General features: G+C 44.2%; 1 protein-coding gene across 1 annotated transcript in view; it reads left to right on the top strand.

Moving 5' to 3' along the window:
• The window catches only part of LOC310851351 (uncharacterized protein), a 33845-nt gene that overhangs the window by 12245 nt on the left and 4747 nt on the right, over positions 1–16853 (top strand). The window contains exons 4-6 of the mRNA XM_083753623.1: positions 8821–8903; positions 9203–9329; positions 12079–14731. Of these exons, the coding sequence (XP_083609749.1) occupies positions 8821–8903; positions 9203–9329; positions 12079–14731 (2863 nt within the window). The remainder of the gene's footprint in view (positions 1–8820; positions 8904–9202; positions 9330–12078; positions 14732–16853) is intronic.

The following is a 16853-nucleotide window of genomic DNA, read 5'->3' as shown; positions in this document are numbered from 1 at the left end:
CTTTATCTCCTCTTGGCGGGATGTTTTCCTTTCCAGTGGTGTTCCACCTGCCTTTTTCCCATCTTTCCCTGCCATTTTCTTCTTCACCGGTTTCAAAATAGATGTCCTGCAATGCTTATTCTCTCCCCAAGGGGGCGCACACTCTGCACCCTATCCGCTAACTTATTAATCACTTTGTTCCAATACACTTTTATCCGTTCAGGTTGCCACTTCTAAAATACCAGTTACTAGATGGTAATGTTATTTTAGATGGTATTTATAAACAAGGAGCACCGTAAACAGTGAACAATGAGCTATATGGGAGTCAGACAGAGGGGGTAGATATGAAGGTCAGACAAAGCAAACAAAAATTCCCTCCAACAATCTTTATCCTTATTTTCTATCTAAACTTCTAAATTTCTTTTCCTAATTACTCCAATTCAAAATTTCCCCCAGAGTTTCCCCCAGAAGGCTATGTCAATACTTAAGAGTTAAACTCCCAAAAAGGGGAACAGCAAAAAACAAAGACAGAAAATTCTCTCCAACCACAGGAGGCGTAGAAGCATCAGAGCTGTTCTTAGAAGGAAAGAGAGTTTTTTACAAACTGGGCAGGTAGTTGTGCCCAGTCTTGGCAACACAGCTCAATGAAGACCACACCTTTGGGGTTCCAAATACGAAGGACAGGATAACACGAAATTTTTACTTGGCTTCTATCTCCTAATGTTAATGCTAGTATTTATATTCTTCACCCACTTGCTGGCTTAATCCGAATTCGGGTTGTAAGAGAAGGGTGTGGAAAAGACAGGGGCAGGAACACAGATGTCTTGGCGTCCTAAAATCCTATGGAGAGTCCTAAGGGAAAAAGGAAAAGGCAAAAAACAAGAAGGAAAAAAAAAAATCAGGTATTAATATATCCTCAATGTTCTGGTTTTGCTTCTCTCTCTCTTCAAGAGCCGAAAAATCTGAGTGTCAAAGTCTTTTTATGTCTCCAGTATTCAATCAGTCAGTCAGGATGATAAATTGGCTATAAGTCTGTAAGTGCGTCCTCTCAGCTCAGGAGAAGCAAGGGAGAGAGAGAAGAAAGAAAAAAAAAGAAGAAAAAAGGGAAAAATAAAAAAGGTAAAAAATAAAAAACAAAAAATAGGAAAAATAGAAAAAATATGAAGAAAAAAAAAGATATAGTGTAATTTAACTAAGGGGGGGGGGTAGACCCATACACTTCAATATCAAGGAGAACAAACCTCCAACTTCTTTAAAGAGGGGGGGAGGTTGTTTCCCAAATTAATAAACTGAGGGAGAGGGGAGAGGGACCTTCCCCTCTATATATTTAAACAAATTTCTTCATGTTAACCTTCAGAAGCGGAGGACTCCAGAAGAGGGTCAGGTTGTTAATTTATTCCATCCTTTGCAGCCTCAAAATATTTCTCCCCCTCCTTCGCGACGTCAGAATGTTCTACTTTGTAACCACTCTATTCCATTTATTCCTTTGACTCTGTATCTTCTCCCCCCCAAAAAAGTACAAAGTCTGTTCGGTTACTTTTATAATAGTTTGTTTCCTTTGTTTCCTCTGCCTCGCTAGAAGTATAGCCAAGGGCTTTCACTTTTCAGTTCTCCGCAGCGGGCGCTAAGTCACTTCCTTTCTTCTCTCTTATGATTGAGTGCCCTGCGCCATATTAGCTCTGAAAAAACAGGTCGGGTTCCTTACTTCAATCATTTAACATCCAGTTTTCACTTGGTGCTTGCTCCCAGTTTTTCGTTCTAAATTATTCCGTAAGCACTAAGGGCTCTGTTCTTAAAGTTGTGGAAATTTGCCGCTTTTCCAGTAGGAGCTAGAGGCATTGCTGCGCGGGGTCTGCAGAGCTTACCATATGCGTTCTCAGTCCCGTCGCTCTCGGATCCTTTAGAAAAAAAACCCGAAGAAGCTTCGGAACCGCTCCAACGCTGCTGGATAGCTAATCCCTCAAGGTGTCCCCTCTTGAGGTTTCGGGGGTCGCAGTGCCCTTGCGTCGCCCCCAAGCCCCCACGCAGTTCGGAAAAGCTCTTAGCGGCTTTTCCGCGCTCCCTACTGCTTGCGATCTCAAACTGGAAGTCAGGAAGGGGATATGTCTGTGCGTGTTATTGAGCGAATGTGTGGTCCCTGGAGCCAAATGGCAAAAAAAAATCAGGCAAAAATCAAATCGCGCGTTTCGGAGAAGGGAAACCTGAAAAGAGGAAGTGGCTGCTTTCCTGCATTCTGCCTCAGGGTCTTAGAGAGAGAGAGAGAGAGAGAGAGAGAGAGAGAGAGAGAGAGAGTGTGAGTGAGCTGGCTGGCTTGGGTGGGTAGGTGAGGGAAAACTTTTGCCTTCCTTTCTTTCCTCCCGTTATACCCCTCTCCTGCATTCTTAGCCAGCTGCTTCTCTGCACACCCCTCTCGTGCTCCTTGTCCATTCTGTGTTTTTCCTTCCCTCCCCACTTAAAATGTGGTTAAAAAGCATGGATCCACATGGATCATCAGGATCTTTGCATTGGTTCACCTCAAATTCACCATCAGATCACATAGCATGTCCATGGCTACAGCCTGCCCCCCCCCAAAATCACGCACCCACTGTTGCCTGGGGCTGCAATGGTGCAAAAATGTGGCTAAAAAGCATGGATCCTCTGGAACTTTGCATTGGGTCACCCCAAATTCACCATCAGATCACATAGCATGTCCATGGCTACAGCCTGCCCCCCAAAAAGCACGCACCCACTGTTGCCTGGGGCTGCAATGGTGCAAAAATGTGCTTTAAAAGCATGGATCTACATGGATCCTCAGGATCTTTGCATTGGGTCACCCCAAATTCACCATCAGATCACATAGCATGTCCATGGCTACAGCCTGCCCCCCAAAAATCACACACCCACTGTTGCCTGGGGCTGCAATGGTGCAAAAACGTGGTTACAAAACATGGATCCACATGGATCCTCAGGATCTTTGCATTGGGTCACCCCAAATTCACCATCAGATCACATGTCTGTGGCCACAGCATGAAGCACAAAAATGATACATCCACTGTTTCATTCAGAATGTTTTTTCCCTTGTTTTCCTCCTCTAAAAACGATGTGCGTGTTATGGTCAGGTGCGTGTTACAGAGCGAAAAATACGGTATGTATGTTCTTTCCTTCCACTTCTAAATTTGTGATAGTGTTTAGTTTTTGTCTTTTTTTCATTTGCCAAGCCAACAATTTCCCACATTTATTCGCTGATTCAAAGGTCTTTTGTCTCATTTGTTTAATTTTCCATTCTGTTTCCTGATTCATCAATTCCATATATTGTACTTGATAGTTTTATTTCTCTCAGGATCTCCTGCGACTTTGGCTTTGCTCTCAATTTTTTCTCCCCTTCTTTAATTTTCTCCAGTATTTTATCTTTTTTCTCATTTTGGCTTCTCTTCTTTATTGCATTCTGTTGAATCAAAAACCCTCTCATGACAGCTTTACTTGCGTCCCAGATTACTCTTTTATCAACATTGGTCTTCATGTTTATTTCAAAATAGTCTCTCAAGGTTTTTTTGGCCTTCTTATGCACTTCTTCCTCTCTAAATAAGGTATCATTCATCCTCCATCTGAAGGAACCAGTTGTTATTTGCTTCATCTCCATCCTTACAGCGTTATGGTCGGAGCAAGTTTTTGGGTAGATTTCAACTTTCTTTATCTTTGGTGCCATTCCTCTAGTAATCCATATTTGGTCGATTCTAGTCCATGTCCTCTTGGCTTCAGAGAAAAAGGTTCCCTCTCTCCCAAGGGGATTCTTTGTTCTCCAGATGTCAAGTTTTTGGTAGTCTTCCATCTTTAGTGACTACCTGTCTTTGTGCCTTGTCCATATTAGTAGATACTACTCCATTCATATCCCCCATGAAAATTAAGTTATAGTCCATATGTTCCAGTAAAATCTCATGCAACTTCTTAAAAAATTCAGATTTCCCCTCATTCGGTGCATAAATTCCTACAATCAAGAATTTCTCTCCTTGAACTTGAATTTCAATTGCCAAAAATCTTCCTTGTTCATCTTTAAAGATTAATTTCGGTAGCAATCTCTCCTTTGCATATATCACTACTCTTTTTTTGACTTTATCAGATGAAATGAATTCTTGTCCCAATCTCTTATTAATAAGTATTTTTCTATGTAGCCTCATCACATGTGTTTCTTGTAAGCAAATCAAGTCCAATTGTTCTTTTTTTAGTATATGAAATACGCTTTTTCTCTTCCGGGGTGAGTTCAAACCGTTACAATTCCAACTTAGAAGTTGCAGAGCCATGGTGATGGGGTTACTTCACTTTACCTCCAACTGCTCCAAGTAACTGTTCTTGTTCTGTCGGTGGTGTCTCTTTCCCTTGACTGTCCAATCCAAAAGATAGGTTTGCTATGTCGAGTATTCCTTTTTCCAATGCTCCTGGGTCTTCTCCAGATTCTGCTTCTTTTTGCAAGTCTTCTCCGTGGTCATTCAAAAACCTGTCTTTATCCTTAACTGTTCTTATTCTTATCTTTCTTCCTCTATATTTAAACGATAGGCCTTGAGGAAATTCCCACCTAAAGAGGATTCCGTTTCTTCTCAACAGGGCAACTAAATCTCCGTAGTTTGCTCTTAAATCCAAAAGTTGTTTTGGAATGTCCTTAAAAATTTCCACTCTCGAATCTCCAATTTCCAAAGATCTTTGATAGTGCAGGTTCAGAATTTTATCTCTCTCCTCTTTTGTTCGAAAAGTGATCAAACAGTCTCTTACTTTGTTCCTCCTTTGTCCTTTGCCAAGTCTAAATGCAGTCACTATCTTGAATTCTTCCTTTAATTCCTATTGCCAAAAATCTGTAAATTCCTGTGTTAGAAAGTCAGCCAAATTATCTTTCTCACTTTCTGGTACCGCCCTAACTCTTAGATTCCTCTCCTTGTCTCTTAATTCAATCATAGAAAGTGTCAGATCATGATCCTGCAATTTTTTATATACCGGTGGTATTTTCTCTTGAGTAGCCGTCGCAATTTCCTTTGCTTCTTCAGCTACCTTTCGGGTTGAGGCAGATTCTTCTAGTAATTTTTCGATAGACTGTGTGTTAGAATTCACTTTCTGTCCCAAATTATTAATACTCGTAGTATTCACATCGATTTTAGCAGATGCTTCAACTTGTTTATTTGTTTCCGCTACTTGCTTAGCCAAGTTTTCCAAAGATGCATTAATTTTTCCAAGTGCCTGTGCCAGAACGTCTTCAGACATAACTTTTATTTTAGCCTGTGAAGGTACAGCCCCTGATGTGCCAGGTGCTCCAGATGTTGAAGCCCTTCGCTGGTGTGTAGTGTCGATTCGGTACGGTCTGCCAGACCTCGTAGTCCTTTTCTGTGTCAGCTCTAATTTTCCTTTATCATTTGCCATAACACTCTCATGAAAGTCCAAGGTCGCTCCCACGGCTGGTGGAGATTTTTTTGAATGGAAAATTTCCTAAAACCCAGTTGTTGTTGCAACAATAGCAATGTTCCTCTAGGGGGACACAGTTACAGTCCAAAATGCAACTTTCTTGAAACAAATATAACTCTTTAAAGTCCCCCAGTCCCTTAAAAAACCACAGTTGCATGTTACTTCAAAATCAGGAGAAGTCCAGAAACACTGTATCCCTTTCGCAGAGTCAATTCTCAAGTTTTAACTTGCAGACAGGCTTTCCACTGGCCGGCTTTTCCTGTCTAGGGGCAGCCCGTTCCCAGGTTTTAAGCAGCGGATATTTAACTTTCTTTCCCCCTTTTCTTGCAGGTAGATTTTTCTCAGTTCTTTTTCCCCTCCACTCCTGAAATCTGGAGGGGAATCAACATTCTAGATGTCTGGATTTACGTCTTTTAAAAAGTCTTTCAAAAGTTTCAAAGTTTCCGCTTTACAATCTCTTTGCTTTGATCTATTTACAAGTCGGGAAGGCAGACTTCCTGTTTATACCTTTCCCGTCTCGGCATCCGCGCTGGTCATGGGACCGAGACGGCTCTGGTCGCCCTAACAGATGATCTCCGCAGGCAGCTGGATCGAGGCGGGTCGGGGCTGCTGATTCTTCTAGACCTGTCAGCAGCTTTTGACATGGTCGATCACGAACTCCTAGACCGCCGCCTTTCCGACGTGGGGATCCAGGGCACAGTCCTTCAATGGCTGCACTCGTTTCTCTCTGGTCGGGGACAGAGGGTGGCGCTTGGGGGGGAATTGTCATCGCGCCACTCCTTGGTGTGTGGAGTGCCTCAGGGTGCGATTCTCTCCCCGATGCTTTTTAACATCTTTATGCGCCCCCTCGCCCAGCTTGTCCGGAGTTTTGGGCTGGGTTGCCATCAGTATGCCGATGACACCCAGCTCTATCTGTTGATGGACGGCCATCCTGACTCGGCCCCAGATACACTGACCAGATGTCTGGAAGCTGTGGCTGGATGGTTACGTGGGAGCCGGTTGAAGTTAAATCCTTCGAAGACAGAGGTCCTCTGGCTGGGACGGAGCGATATGGGATTGAGGGGGCAACTCCCATCTCTTGCGGGGGTGCAATTAGTGCCAGCATCGTCCGTTAAGAGTTTGGGTGTAATCTTCGATACCTCCCTCTCTATGGAGGCGCAGATTACAGCTATAACAAAGGCGTCATTTTTTCATCTCTGCCAAGCTAAGCAGTTGGCTCCTTATCTCTCTCGCCCTGACCTAGCCACTGTGATCCACGCGACAGTCACCTCCAGACTGGATTATTGTAACTCGCTCTATGTGGGGCTGCCCTTGTGACTGACCCAGAAACTCCAGTGGGTGCAAAATGCCGCGGCGAGACTCCTTATGGGGTCTTCGCTGCGAGATCATATTCATCCAGTACTATACAAGCTGCACTGGCTCCCGGTGGAGTACAGGATCAGGTTCAAGGTGCTGGTTTTAACCTTTAAAGCCCTACACGGCCTAGGACCCTCGTACCTATGGGACCGCCTCTCCTGGTATGTCCCACAGAGAAATTTACGGTCTGCAAATAAAAACATCCTAAAGATCCCAGGCCACAGAGAGGTTAGGCTGGCCTCAACTAGAGCCAGGGCTTTCTCGGCCACGGCTCCAATCTGGTGGAACGCTCTGTCACAAGAGACTAGGGCCCTGCGCGACCTGACATCTTTCCGCAGGGCCTGCAAGACAGAGCTGTTCCACCAGGCCTTTGGTCAGGGCGCAGCCTGACCCCCTCCTCTGGCAACCTGCACAGAATTTTGCTTGATGGTTGCCATTAAAAAGGTAAAGGTACCCCTGCCCGTACGGGCCAGTCTTGACAGACTCTGGGGTTGTGCGCCCATCTCACTTAAGAGGCCAGGGGCCAGCGCTGTCCGGAGACACTTCCGGGTCACGTGGCCAGCGTGACATCGCTGCTCTCGCGAGCCAGAGCCGCACACGGAAACGCCGTTTACCTTCCCGCTGGTAAGCGGTCCCTATTTATCTACTTGCACCCGGAGGTGCTTTCAAACTGCTAGGTTGGCAGGCGCTGGGACCGAGCAGCGGGAGCGCACCCCGCCGCAGGGATTCGAACCGCCGACCTTTCGATCGGAAGTCCTAGGCGCTGAGGCTTTAACCCACAGCGCCACCTGCGTCCCGATGGTTGCCATTAATTTGATTTTAATTAATTTTATAATGAATGTTCTTAGAATGTTGAACTATTTTGATTGTTGTTAGCCGCCCTGAGCCCAGCTTCGGCTGGGGAGGGTGGGATATAAATAAAATTTATTATTATTATTATTATTATTATTTATTCAAATTTTCTCTAGTTTTCTCCAATTAGTTCGATAAACCTACTCACGGGTAGTTACTTTTGAGTCCGAATGTCCCAGGAAAAAGTCAGCGCTCTCCGATAACGGCTGTGCGGCTTCACTCCATGGAAGAAGCAGTTGACTCTCAGCCCCGCGCCTCAACCCCCTTCCTGCTCCGGAGCCCTTAAGTGGGTTCCTTTGAAACCTGGGGGGCGCAAATGGTGCCCGCCGGGTCCCCACGCTCGCAGGCTTCCTCCGCCTGCGATTTTTATAGGGTCCCCGCTATGCCGCAGCGGCAAGACCCGATCCCACGGAGCTGGTCCCTCCGAGCTCAGAGGGAATCCGCCATTAATCGTTGGCGCTGACTCGGAAGTCCCAGTCCGTATATAATAAAGAATGGGGAAGAGTCAGCTCTAATTTTCCATCGTAAACATTTTGCAAAATAGAGCTTCCCTCCCTTTTTCCTTTTTGTTTTTACACGCACAGTTCCATTTGATGTTATATTCCATATCTGCAATCCAGTTTCATCCCTGCTCACCTGTACATATATATTTTGAACTAGTATCCAATGGCGGACTGCCAATTTATTAGTGTAGAGAAGAAAACTTTATATAAAGAAGCCATGGGCTCCCCTCCCCCCACCCACTGTCTGTTGCAGCAAATGAAGTTTATTCTCAAATTCAAACCTTAAAGACCTTGCAGCTGGTTCAGTTCCACAGTTTATGATCTCATCTCTTCCAGCAACGCCTGTACATTAGTCCAAATTGAGCTCTAATCGACAGGAGAACCTCTGCTTCTTAATGGCAGCAAAGTTGGATTTTCGGCAGGCAAAGGGCTTTTGCACTCAGCGCCTCCCTGCCTCCCGCAATCCATGCCAGAGCCGGAACCTGGTACCGAGACAAACTGGGAGTGAAGCCCATTCCCCCCTGTCCCTGGGGGAAACTTGCAAGGAGAATTACCCTCAATCGTCCTTGTTTTTCCTTTGCCAACGATCTCCCGCTGCCTCCATTAAAGCAGAGCGGAACCGGAAGCTAGCAGGAGAGACTTTGGCAAACCGCATCTGCACTTAGAGATGCACTTACAGTTTCCCACTTACATTTGTCTCTCCCAGGTGGCGGAATGATGCCACCAAGACCTGCTCCTTCATCTTTTCATGGTGGTGGAGGGGAGGCAGCAGCTGTGGACCCAGATCAGGTAGGGGGAAGGAGCCTTGTGGGGAAGGACTGCTTGGATGCAGACTGGCTGGACGCAGAGGAATGGTGGGAGGAGCCAGAGAAGAGGGAGCCGACTGGGAGGAGGAGGAGGAGGAGGGGGAGGTGTCTGAAGCTGGAGAGGGAAGAGGGCTGAGGGAGCAGAGGGAGTCTGTGGCAGAGAGCAGCCCAGACTCCGAGGCAGAAGCTGCAGCAGGAGAGAGGGATGAGGAAGGCAGAGAGGGGTCTGGCCGCTGTAGAAAACAACAGAGCCAAGTGACAGCCTTTTTCCTTTTCTGTTAGGGTCCAGTGTGCTTTGAAGATGTGGCTGTCCATTTCACAGACGAGGAGTGGACGTTGCTGGATCCTGACCAGAGAGCTCTGCATCAGGAAGTCATGGAGGAGAATCGTGGGATCTTGGACTCTCTCGGTAAGGCTCCCTATTGGATAATCCTATCTGTTTTGTAATTCAAGATATATATCTATGTGACGAAGCTCTGATATTTCGATGGGGCTCAACAGCGCCACCCGCAGCACCTGGGATGTTAACACTCCCACAGCAAACCTTGGATGGATGGCTATTGATTGCTTTCCCTGTGAATATTCTTCCTCCAGTTCTGCCTTTTAAAACCCTGACCAGGCTGTCTGAACTGCCCAGGCCTTCTTCAATGTAGGCTTCAGAGTGATTTGGGATGTTGAAGTAGCTCCAGTCACGTTTCCTGCTTTGTTCTTGCTTCTGTCTCTCTCTGGTTGACCAAAGAGTCGCTTGACATTGGAGATGGCACAGATTCCACGACTGAACCAAACAAACTCCATCCCAAAACAGAGCCAGGCTTTTTGAATCTCAGGCAGTGAACCTTGTAGTAACAATAATGATAATTTTATTATTTTTACCCTGCTCATCTGACTGGGTGGCCCCAGCCACTCTGGGCAACTTCCAACAAATAGAAAAACATTTCCTTGACATCTGATGGGAGGGCGTTCCACAGGGTGGGTTCCCATATCGAGAAGGTCCCCTGCCTTGTAACTTCTCACAATAATGTAACATTTAAGTAATAATAATAATAATTTATTATTTATACCCCGCCCATCTGGCTGAGTTTCCCCAGCCACTCTGGGCGGCTCCCAATCAGTGTTAAAAACAGTACAGCATTACATATTAAAAACTTCCCTGAACAGGGCTGCCTTAAGATGTCTTCTGAATGTCAGGTAATTCTTTATCTCTTTGACATTTGATGGGAGGGCGTTCCACAGGGCGGGCGCCACTACCAAGAAGGCCCTCTGTCTGGTTCCCTGTAGCCTCAGTTCTCGCAATGAGGGAACCGCCAGAAGGCCCTCGGCGCTGGATCTCAGTGTCCGGGCTGAACGATGGGGGTGGAGACGCTCTTTCAGGTATACAGGACCGAGGCCGTTTAGGGCTTTAAAGGTCAGCACCAACACTTTGAATCGTGCTCAGAAACGTAGTGGGAGCCAGTGCAGATCTCTCAGAACCGGTGTTATGTGGTCCCGGCGGCCACTCCCAGTCACCAGTCTAGCTGCCGCATTCTGGATTAATTGCAGTTTCCGGGTCACCTTCAAAGGTAGCCCCACGTAGAGCGCGTTGCAGTAGTCCAAGCGTGAGATAACCAGAGCATGCACCACTCTGGCGGGACAGTCCGCGGGGAGGTAGGGTCTTAGCCTGCGTACCAGGTGGAGCTGGTAGACAGCTGCCCTGGACACAGATTTGACCTGTGCCTCCATGGACAGCTGTGAGTCCAAAATGACTCCCAGGCTGCGCACCTGGTCCTTCAGGGGCACAGTTACCCCATTCAGGACCAGAGAATCCTCCACACCTGCCCGCCTCCTGTCCCCCAAAAACAGTACTTCTGTCTTGTCAGGATTCAACCTCAATCTGTTAGCCGCCATCCAACCTCCAACCAGTGGAGTACAGTGAAGTACAGTGGTACTTCGGGTTAAGAACTTAATTCGTTCTGGAGGTCCGTTCTTAACCTGAAACTGTTCTTAACCTGAAGCCCCACTTTAGCTAATGGGACCTCCTGCTGCTGCTGCGCTGTCAGAGCACGATTTCTGTTCTCATCCTGAAGCAAAGTTCTTGATCTGAGGTACTATTTCTAGGTTGGCGGAATCTGTAACCTGAAGCGTATGTAACCTGCTGTACGACTGTAAGGAAACTTGAATAATAATAATAATACTGATATGGCAAGTTTCTGCTGCATTCTGTGATGTCGAGAAATTAAGAAAACATCCAAATTGGTTTAAGGTGATGCACATCATAATTAATTTTTTAGCCACTAAAGAAATTTAAATTTGGCAGCTGCTACACACATTTGTTCAATATATGAAAAGTGTTTTTCAGCACATAGAAGTGACGCGCAGCGTAAATTAATAATGCAGAGTTTTAAAGAATAAGAGCTTTACTGAGTTAAAATAAACTTCTTGATAAACAACATGGTTCCAAACAGTTTGACTGAGATTCCATACTGACTCTGTTCACAACTGAGGCAGACTGACTCTGACTGAAATCTTTCAGAGAACACACAGAGAAAATGTCTGCTATGTCACATGTCAGAGTGACTCAACACTTAGCAGTTAGGCCTGAATAGCTTTAGTAGGCCCAAATGATTGTGCAGTCCCAGCACTTCCCAGCCTGCTTTGCTGCTTCTGCTCTCATGTGTCTTCATCACATGCCAAGAAGTTCACGTTTGCCATTTATATTCCCCTACTTCTACATCGCCCACCACAAGGCAGCTGACTATGACCAAGTCAGTCCAGAGTCAGTGTTCCCAAATATTTCTCCAGCTCTTAAAATTTGTTTAGATTTATTACTGCATACTGAACAACTTAGCATATTGAATATATCTTAATTTTAACAGGGAACTTTCCCGCATTGGCCACCTTTTTCAATATGAGCACATTTTATTTATGAATATAGTACAGATCCATATTTAAATTTGAACAAAATGACGTTACCGGATTAAGCTGTACTTTTAAACACCTGAGAGAGAAAACATCTAATATTCAACTTGATTTGTAAACAAAACTAGACATTTTTACAGAAGAAAAGGAACATTATAACATCTAACTCCCTTCAGTTCTTCCCCTGTCCCAAGCATTAATTAGCATTGTTCCATAATTTGGGACTGCACTTCTTCCCGAGACTCTAATCCGTTTCCTCTTAGTTTCAGGTGGTGATGAATTGGAAATGAAGAACAAGGGAGACTACAACAAGGGAGTGGAGGAGCCATATCAGGATTCAGACTGTGGAGAGGCCTTCAGTCAGAGCTCCCATTCCACTTCCCATCAAAGAAATCCCCTTGAGAAGAAACCCTATCAGTGCTTGGAATGTGGAAAAAGCTTCACCTGGAAACAGAGTTTGGCTGCCCATCAAAGAATTCATACAAAAGAGAAACCCTATCACTGCTTGGAGTGTGGAAAGAGCTTCAGTCACAGCCACAACCTCACTTCCCATCGTAGAATTCATACAGGAGAGAAACCATATCACTGCGTGGAATGTGGAAAGAGCTTCAGTCAGGGCTCCCATCTCACTGCACATCAAAGGATTCATACAGGGGAGAAACCCTATCACTGCTTAGAGTGTGGAAAGAGCTTCAATCAGAGAGCTAAGCTCACTTCCCATCAATGGATTCATACAGGGGAGAAACCCTATCAGTGCTTGGAATGCGGGAAGAGCTTCAATCAGAGGGCCCATCTCACTTCCCATCAAAGAATTCATACAGGGGAGAAACCCTATCAGTGCTTGGAGTGTGGAAAGAGCTTCACCTGGAAAGAAACTCTCACTGTCCATCAGAGAAATCATAAAGGGGAGAAACCGTATCAGTGCTTGGAATGTGGAAAGAGGTTCATCCGGAAAATAAGTTTCACTTCCCATCAAAGAATTCATACAGGGGAGAAACCCTATCACTGCTTTGTTTGTGGAAAGAGCTTCAGTCACAGCTATACTCTCACTTCCCATCGTAGAATTCATACAAGGGAGAAACCGTTTCAGTGCGTGGAATGTGGAAAGAGCTTCAGTAAAAAAAGCAGTTTCACTTCCCATCAAAGAATTCATACAGGGGAAAACCCCTATCAGTGCTTGGAGTGTGGAAAGAGCTTCAATCAGAGGGCCCATCTCACTTCCCATCAAAGGATTCATACAGGGGAGAAACCCTATCAGTGCTTGGAATGTGGAAAGAGATTCAGAAATTGCTCAGATCTCACTTGCCATCAAAGGATTCATACAGGGGAGAAACCGTATCACTGCTTTGTGTGTGGAAAGAGCTTTAGTCACAGCTATACTCTCACTTCCCATCTTAGAATTCATACTGGGGAGAAACCCTATCAGTGTGTGGAATGTGGAAAGAGCTTCAATCAGAGGGCCAAGCTCACTTCCCATCAAAGGATTCATACAGGGGAAAAACCCTTTCAGTGTGTTGAATGTGGTAAGAGCTTCAGCAAAAAAAGCAGTTTCACCTCCCATCAAAGAATTCATACAGTGGGGAAACCCTATCAGTGCATGGAATGTGGAAAGAGCTTCAGCAAAAAAAGCAGTTTCACTTCCCATCAAAGAATTCACACAGGAGAAAAACCCTATCAGTGCTTGGAGTGTGGAAAGAGCTTCACCTGGAAAGAAAATCTCACTTCCCATCAAAGGATTCATACAGGGGAGAAACCCTTACAGTGCGTGGAATGTGGAAAGAGCTTCGGTAAAAAAAGCAATCTCACTGTCCATCAAAGAATTCACACAGGAGAAAAACCCTATCAGTGCGTAGAATGTGGAAAGAGCTTCACCAGGAAAAAAAATCTCACTGTCCATCAAAGAATTCACACAGGAGAAAAACCCTATCGGTGCCTAGAATGTGGAAAGAGCTTCACTGATGGGTCCTCTCTCACCTCCCATCAAAGAATCCATACAGGGGAGAAACCATATCACTGCTTGGAGTGTGGAAAGAGCTTCACCAGGAAGGAAAGTCTCACTGTCCATCAAAGAATTCACACAGGAGAAAAACCCTATCAGTGTGTGGAATGTGGAAAGAGATTCACTGATAGGTCCTCTCTCACCTCCCATCAAAGAATTCATACAGGGGAGAAACCATATCACTGCTTGGAGTGTGGAAAGAGCTTCACCAGGAAGGAGAGTCTCACTGTCCATCAAAGAATTCATACAGGGGATAACCCCTATCAGTGTGTGGAATGTGGAAAGAGTTTCGGCCATGGCTACGATCTCACTTCCCATCAAAGAATTCATACAGGGGAGAAACCCTATCAGTGTGTTGAATGTGGAAAGAGCTTCACTGATAGCTCCTCTCTCACCTCCCATCAAAGAATTCATACAGGGGAGAAACCATATCACTGCTTGGAGTGTGGAAAGAGCTTCAGTCACAGCCACGATCTCACTTGCCATCGTAGAATTCATACAGGAGAGAAACCATATCAGTGCATGGAATGTGGAAAGAGCTTCAGTCAGAGGGCCCATCTCACTTCCCATCAAAGGATTCATACAGGGGAGAAACCCTATCAGTGCTTGGAATGTGGAAAGAGCTTCACCAGGAAAGAAAGTCTCACTTCCCATCAAAGAATTCATACAGGAGAAAACACCTTTCAGTGCCTGGAATGTGGAAAGAGATTCATTAACAGCTCCACACTCACTTCCCATCAAAGAATTCATACAGGGGAGAAACCCTTTAAGTGCTTGGAATGTGGAAAGAGCTTCACCTGGAAAATAAGTTTCACTTCCCATCAAAGAATTCATACAGGAGAAAACCCCTTTCAGTGCCTGGAATGTGGAAAGAGCTTCACCAGGAAATTAGGTCTCAATGCCCATCAAAAATTACATGGAGTTCTTTAAAAAACTGGAACAATCTTTATTAGAGCTAGACAACAATAAACTGGTCTTACTCGGAGATTTAAATGCGGTTCCGACGCCAGAACTAGATAGAAGTACAAGAAAAAAGAACATAAATCAAGGGAAACTACCGAAATCGTTTAATGATCTGGAAGAAAATCTGGACCTAATAGATATATGGAGATACAAAAACCCTACAATGAAACAATTTACCCATTTCTCTGAACCACATCAGAGCTGGAGCAGGCTGGATCAGATATGGATCTCAAGAGAATTAATAATAAGAACGGAGAAATGTGAAATTCTACCCAGAACCTTATCGGATCATAGCCCAATAACATTACAATTAAAGTGGAAGATCCAAGGGTTGTACAGATGGAGAATGAATGACTACCTACTTGAAAAAGAAGAAATGATCGAAAAAGCTAAAACTACAATAAAAGACTATTTTGACTTAAATATCAATAAAGGAACAGGTATAGACACAGTATGGGATGCTAGCAAGGCTGTGTTAAGAGGCCTCCTGCTACAACAAAATACCCAAAGAAAAAAGGCTAAAGAAAAAAAGAAGAATTAATCCATCAATTGAAAGAATGCGAAAAAATATGATAAAAAATCCAAACGGCGATGGCCATAAGCAACAATATAAAATGCTCCAAACAGAATATTCGATATTAATAAGCCAAGAGGTGGAATGAGGAATAAAGTTAATGAAACAAAGGTCCTTCGAATCGGCAAATAAAATTACAAAGTTTCTGGCGTGGCAACTGAGAAAAAGAAGAAAACTTAGTACCATCAATAAAATAAAAGTTGAAGAACAAGTCCTGGAAGACCCCAATGAAATAAAAAAGAACTTCCTTAAATTCTATGAGAACCTATACAAAAGAGAAGAAGAAGATTTAACGGACATCGCAAAATACCTAGAAGAAAATAGTCCCAAAAATATATCAGAAGAGGAAAGAACCGCCTTAAATAAACCTATGAAAATAGAGGAGATCCGGGAGGCAATCAAAAGGATGAAACTGGGGAAAGCCCCAGGCCCAGATGGGTTATCTGCCAAGTATTACAAGGTCCTAGAGGAATACATAACACCAGTACTATGTGACGCAATCAACGAGATACTAAGAGGAGGAAAAATGCCAGCATCCTGGAAAGAAGCCTATATCACGTTGATCCCGAAACCAGATTCAGACAAACTTAACATTAAGAATTACAGACCGATTTCATTATTGAATAATGACTACAAGATATTCGCAGATATAATGGCACACAGACTTAAAAAGTGTTTAACTAATCTCATTCATATTGACCAGGCCGGTTTCCTTCCCAACAGACAAATAAAAGATAACATTAGACATACAATAGACATTATTGAATATTTAGAAAGTCATAATGAAATTCCCGCTGCTTTAATGTTCGTTGATGCCGGAAGGCTTTCGACAATGTCTCCTGGGGTTTTCTGATAAAGTGCCTGGAAAGATCAGGGATAGATGGCACATTCCTGGAAGGAGTTAGAGCAATCTACACACAACAAAGAGCTAGATTAATTATTAACAATACCCTGACAGAACATTTTTTAATAGCAAAAGGCACTCGACGGGTGCCCTCTGTCACCGTTGTTGTTTATCATGGTTTTAGAGATAATCACAAACAAGATAAGAAAAACCCCAGAGATCCGTGGCATAAAAATAGGAGCGAAAGAATATAAACTGAAAACATATGCAGACGATCTTATGCTGTCATTGGAAGAACCAAAAGAGAGCGTCGGCAAAGTGTTAAAGCTACTAGAGGAATTTGGAAAATTATCCGGATTTAAATTGAACAGAGCAAAAACCAAAATAATGACCAAAAATATGGAAGAAGAAACCAATAACGATCTTGAAAGTCAAACTGGAATGAAAATAACTAAAAAAGTAAAATACCTTGGAATCTGGTTAACTATGAAAAATATAAATCTGATTGAAAATAACTACAAGAAAACATGGAAAGGAATAATGAAGGACTTGGATACATGGAATAGAATACATCTCTCGTGGTTGGGGAGAATGGCAGCGATTAAAATGAGCTTACTACCTAAATTACTCTTCCTATTCCAGAATATACCGATAATTA

Source organism: Podarcis gaigeae (assembly GCF_964106915.1).
Source record: "Podarcis gaigeae genome assembly, chromosome: 8".
Taxonomy (NCBI): Eukaryota; Metazoa; Chordata; class Lepidosauria; order Squamata; family Lacertidae; genus Podarcis; species Podarcis gaigeae.
This window is presented reverse-complemented; position numbering and strand designations above follow the sequence as displayed.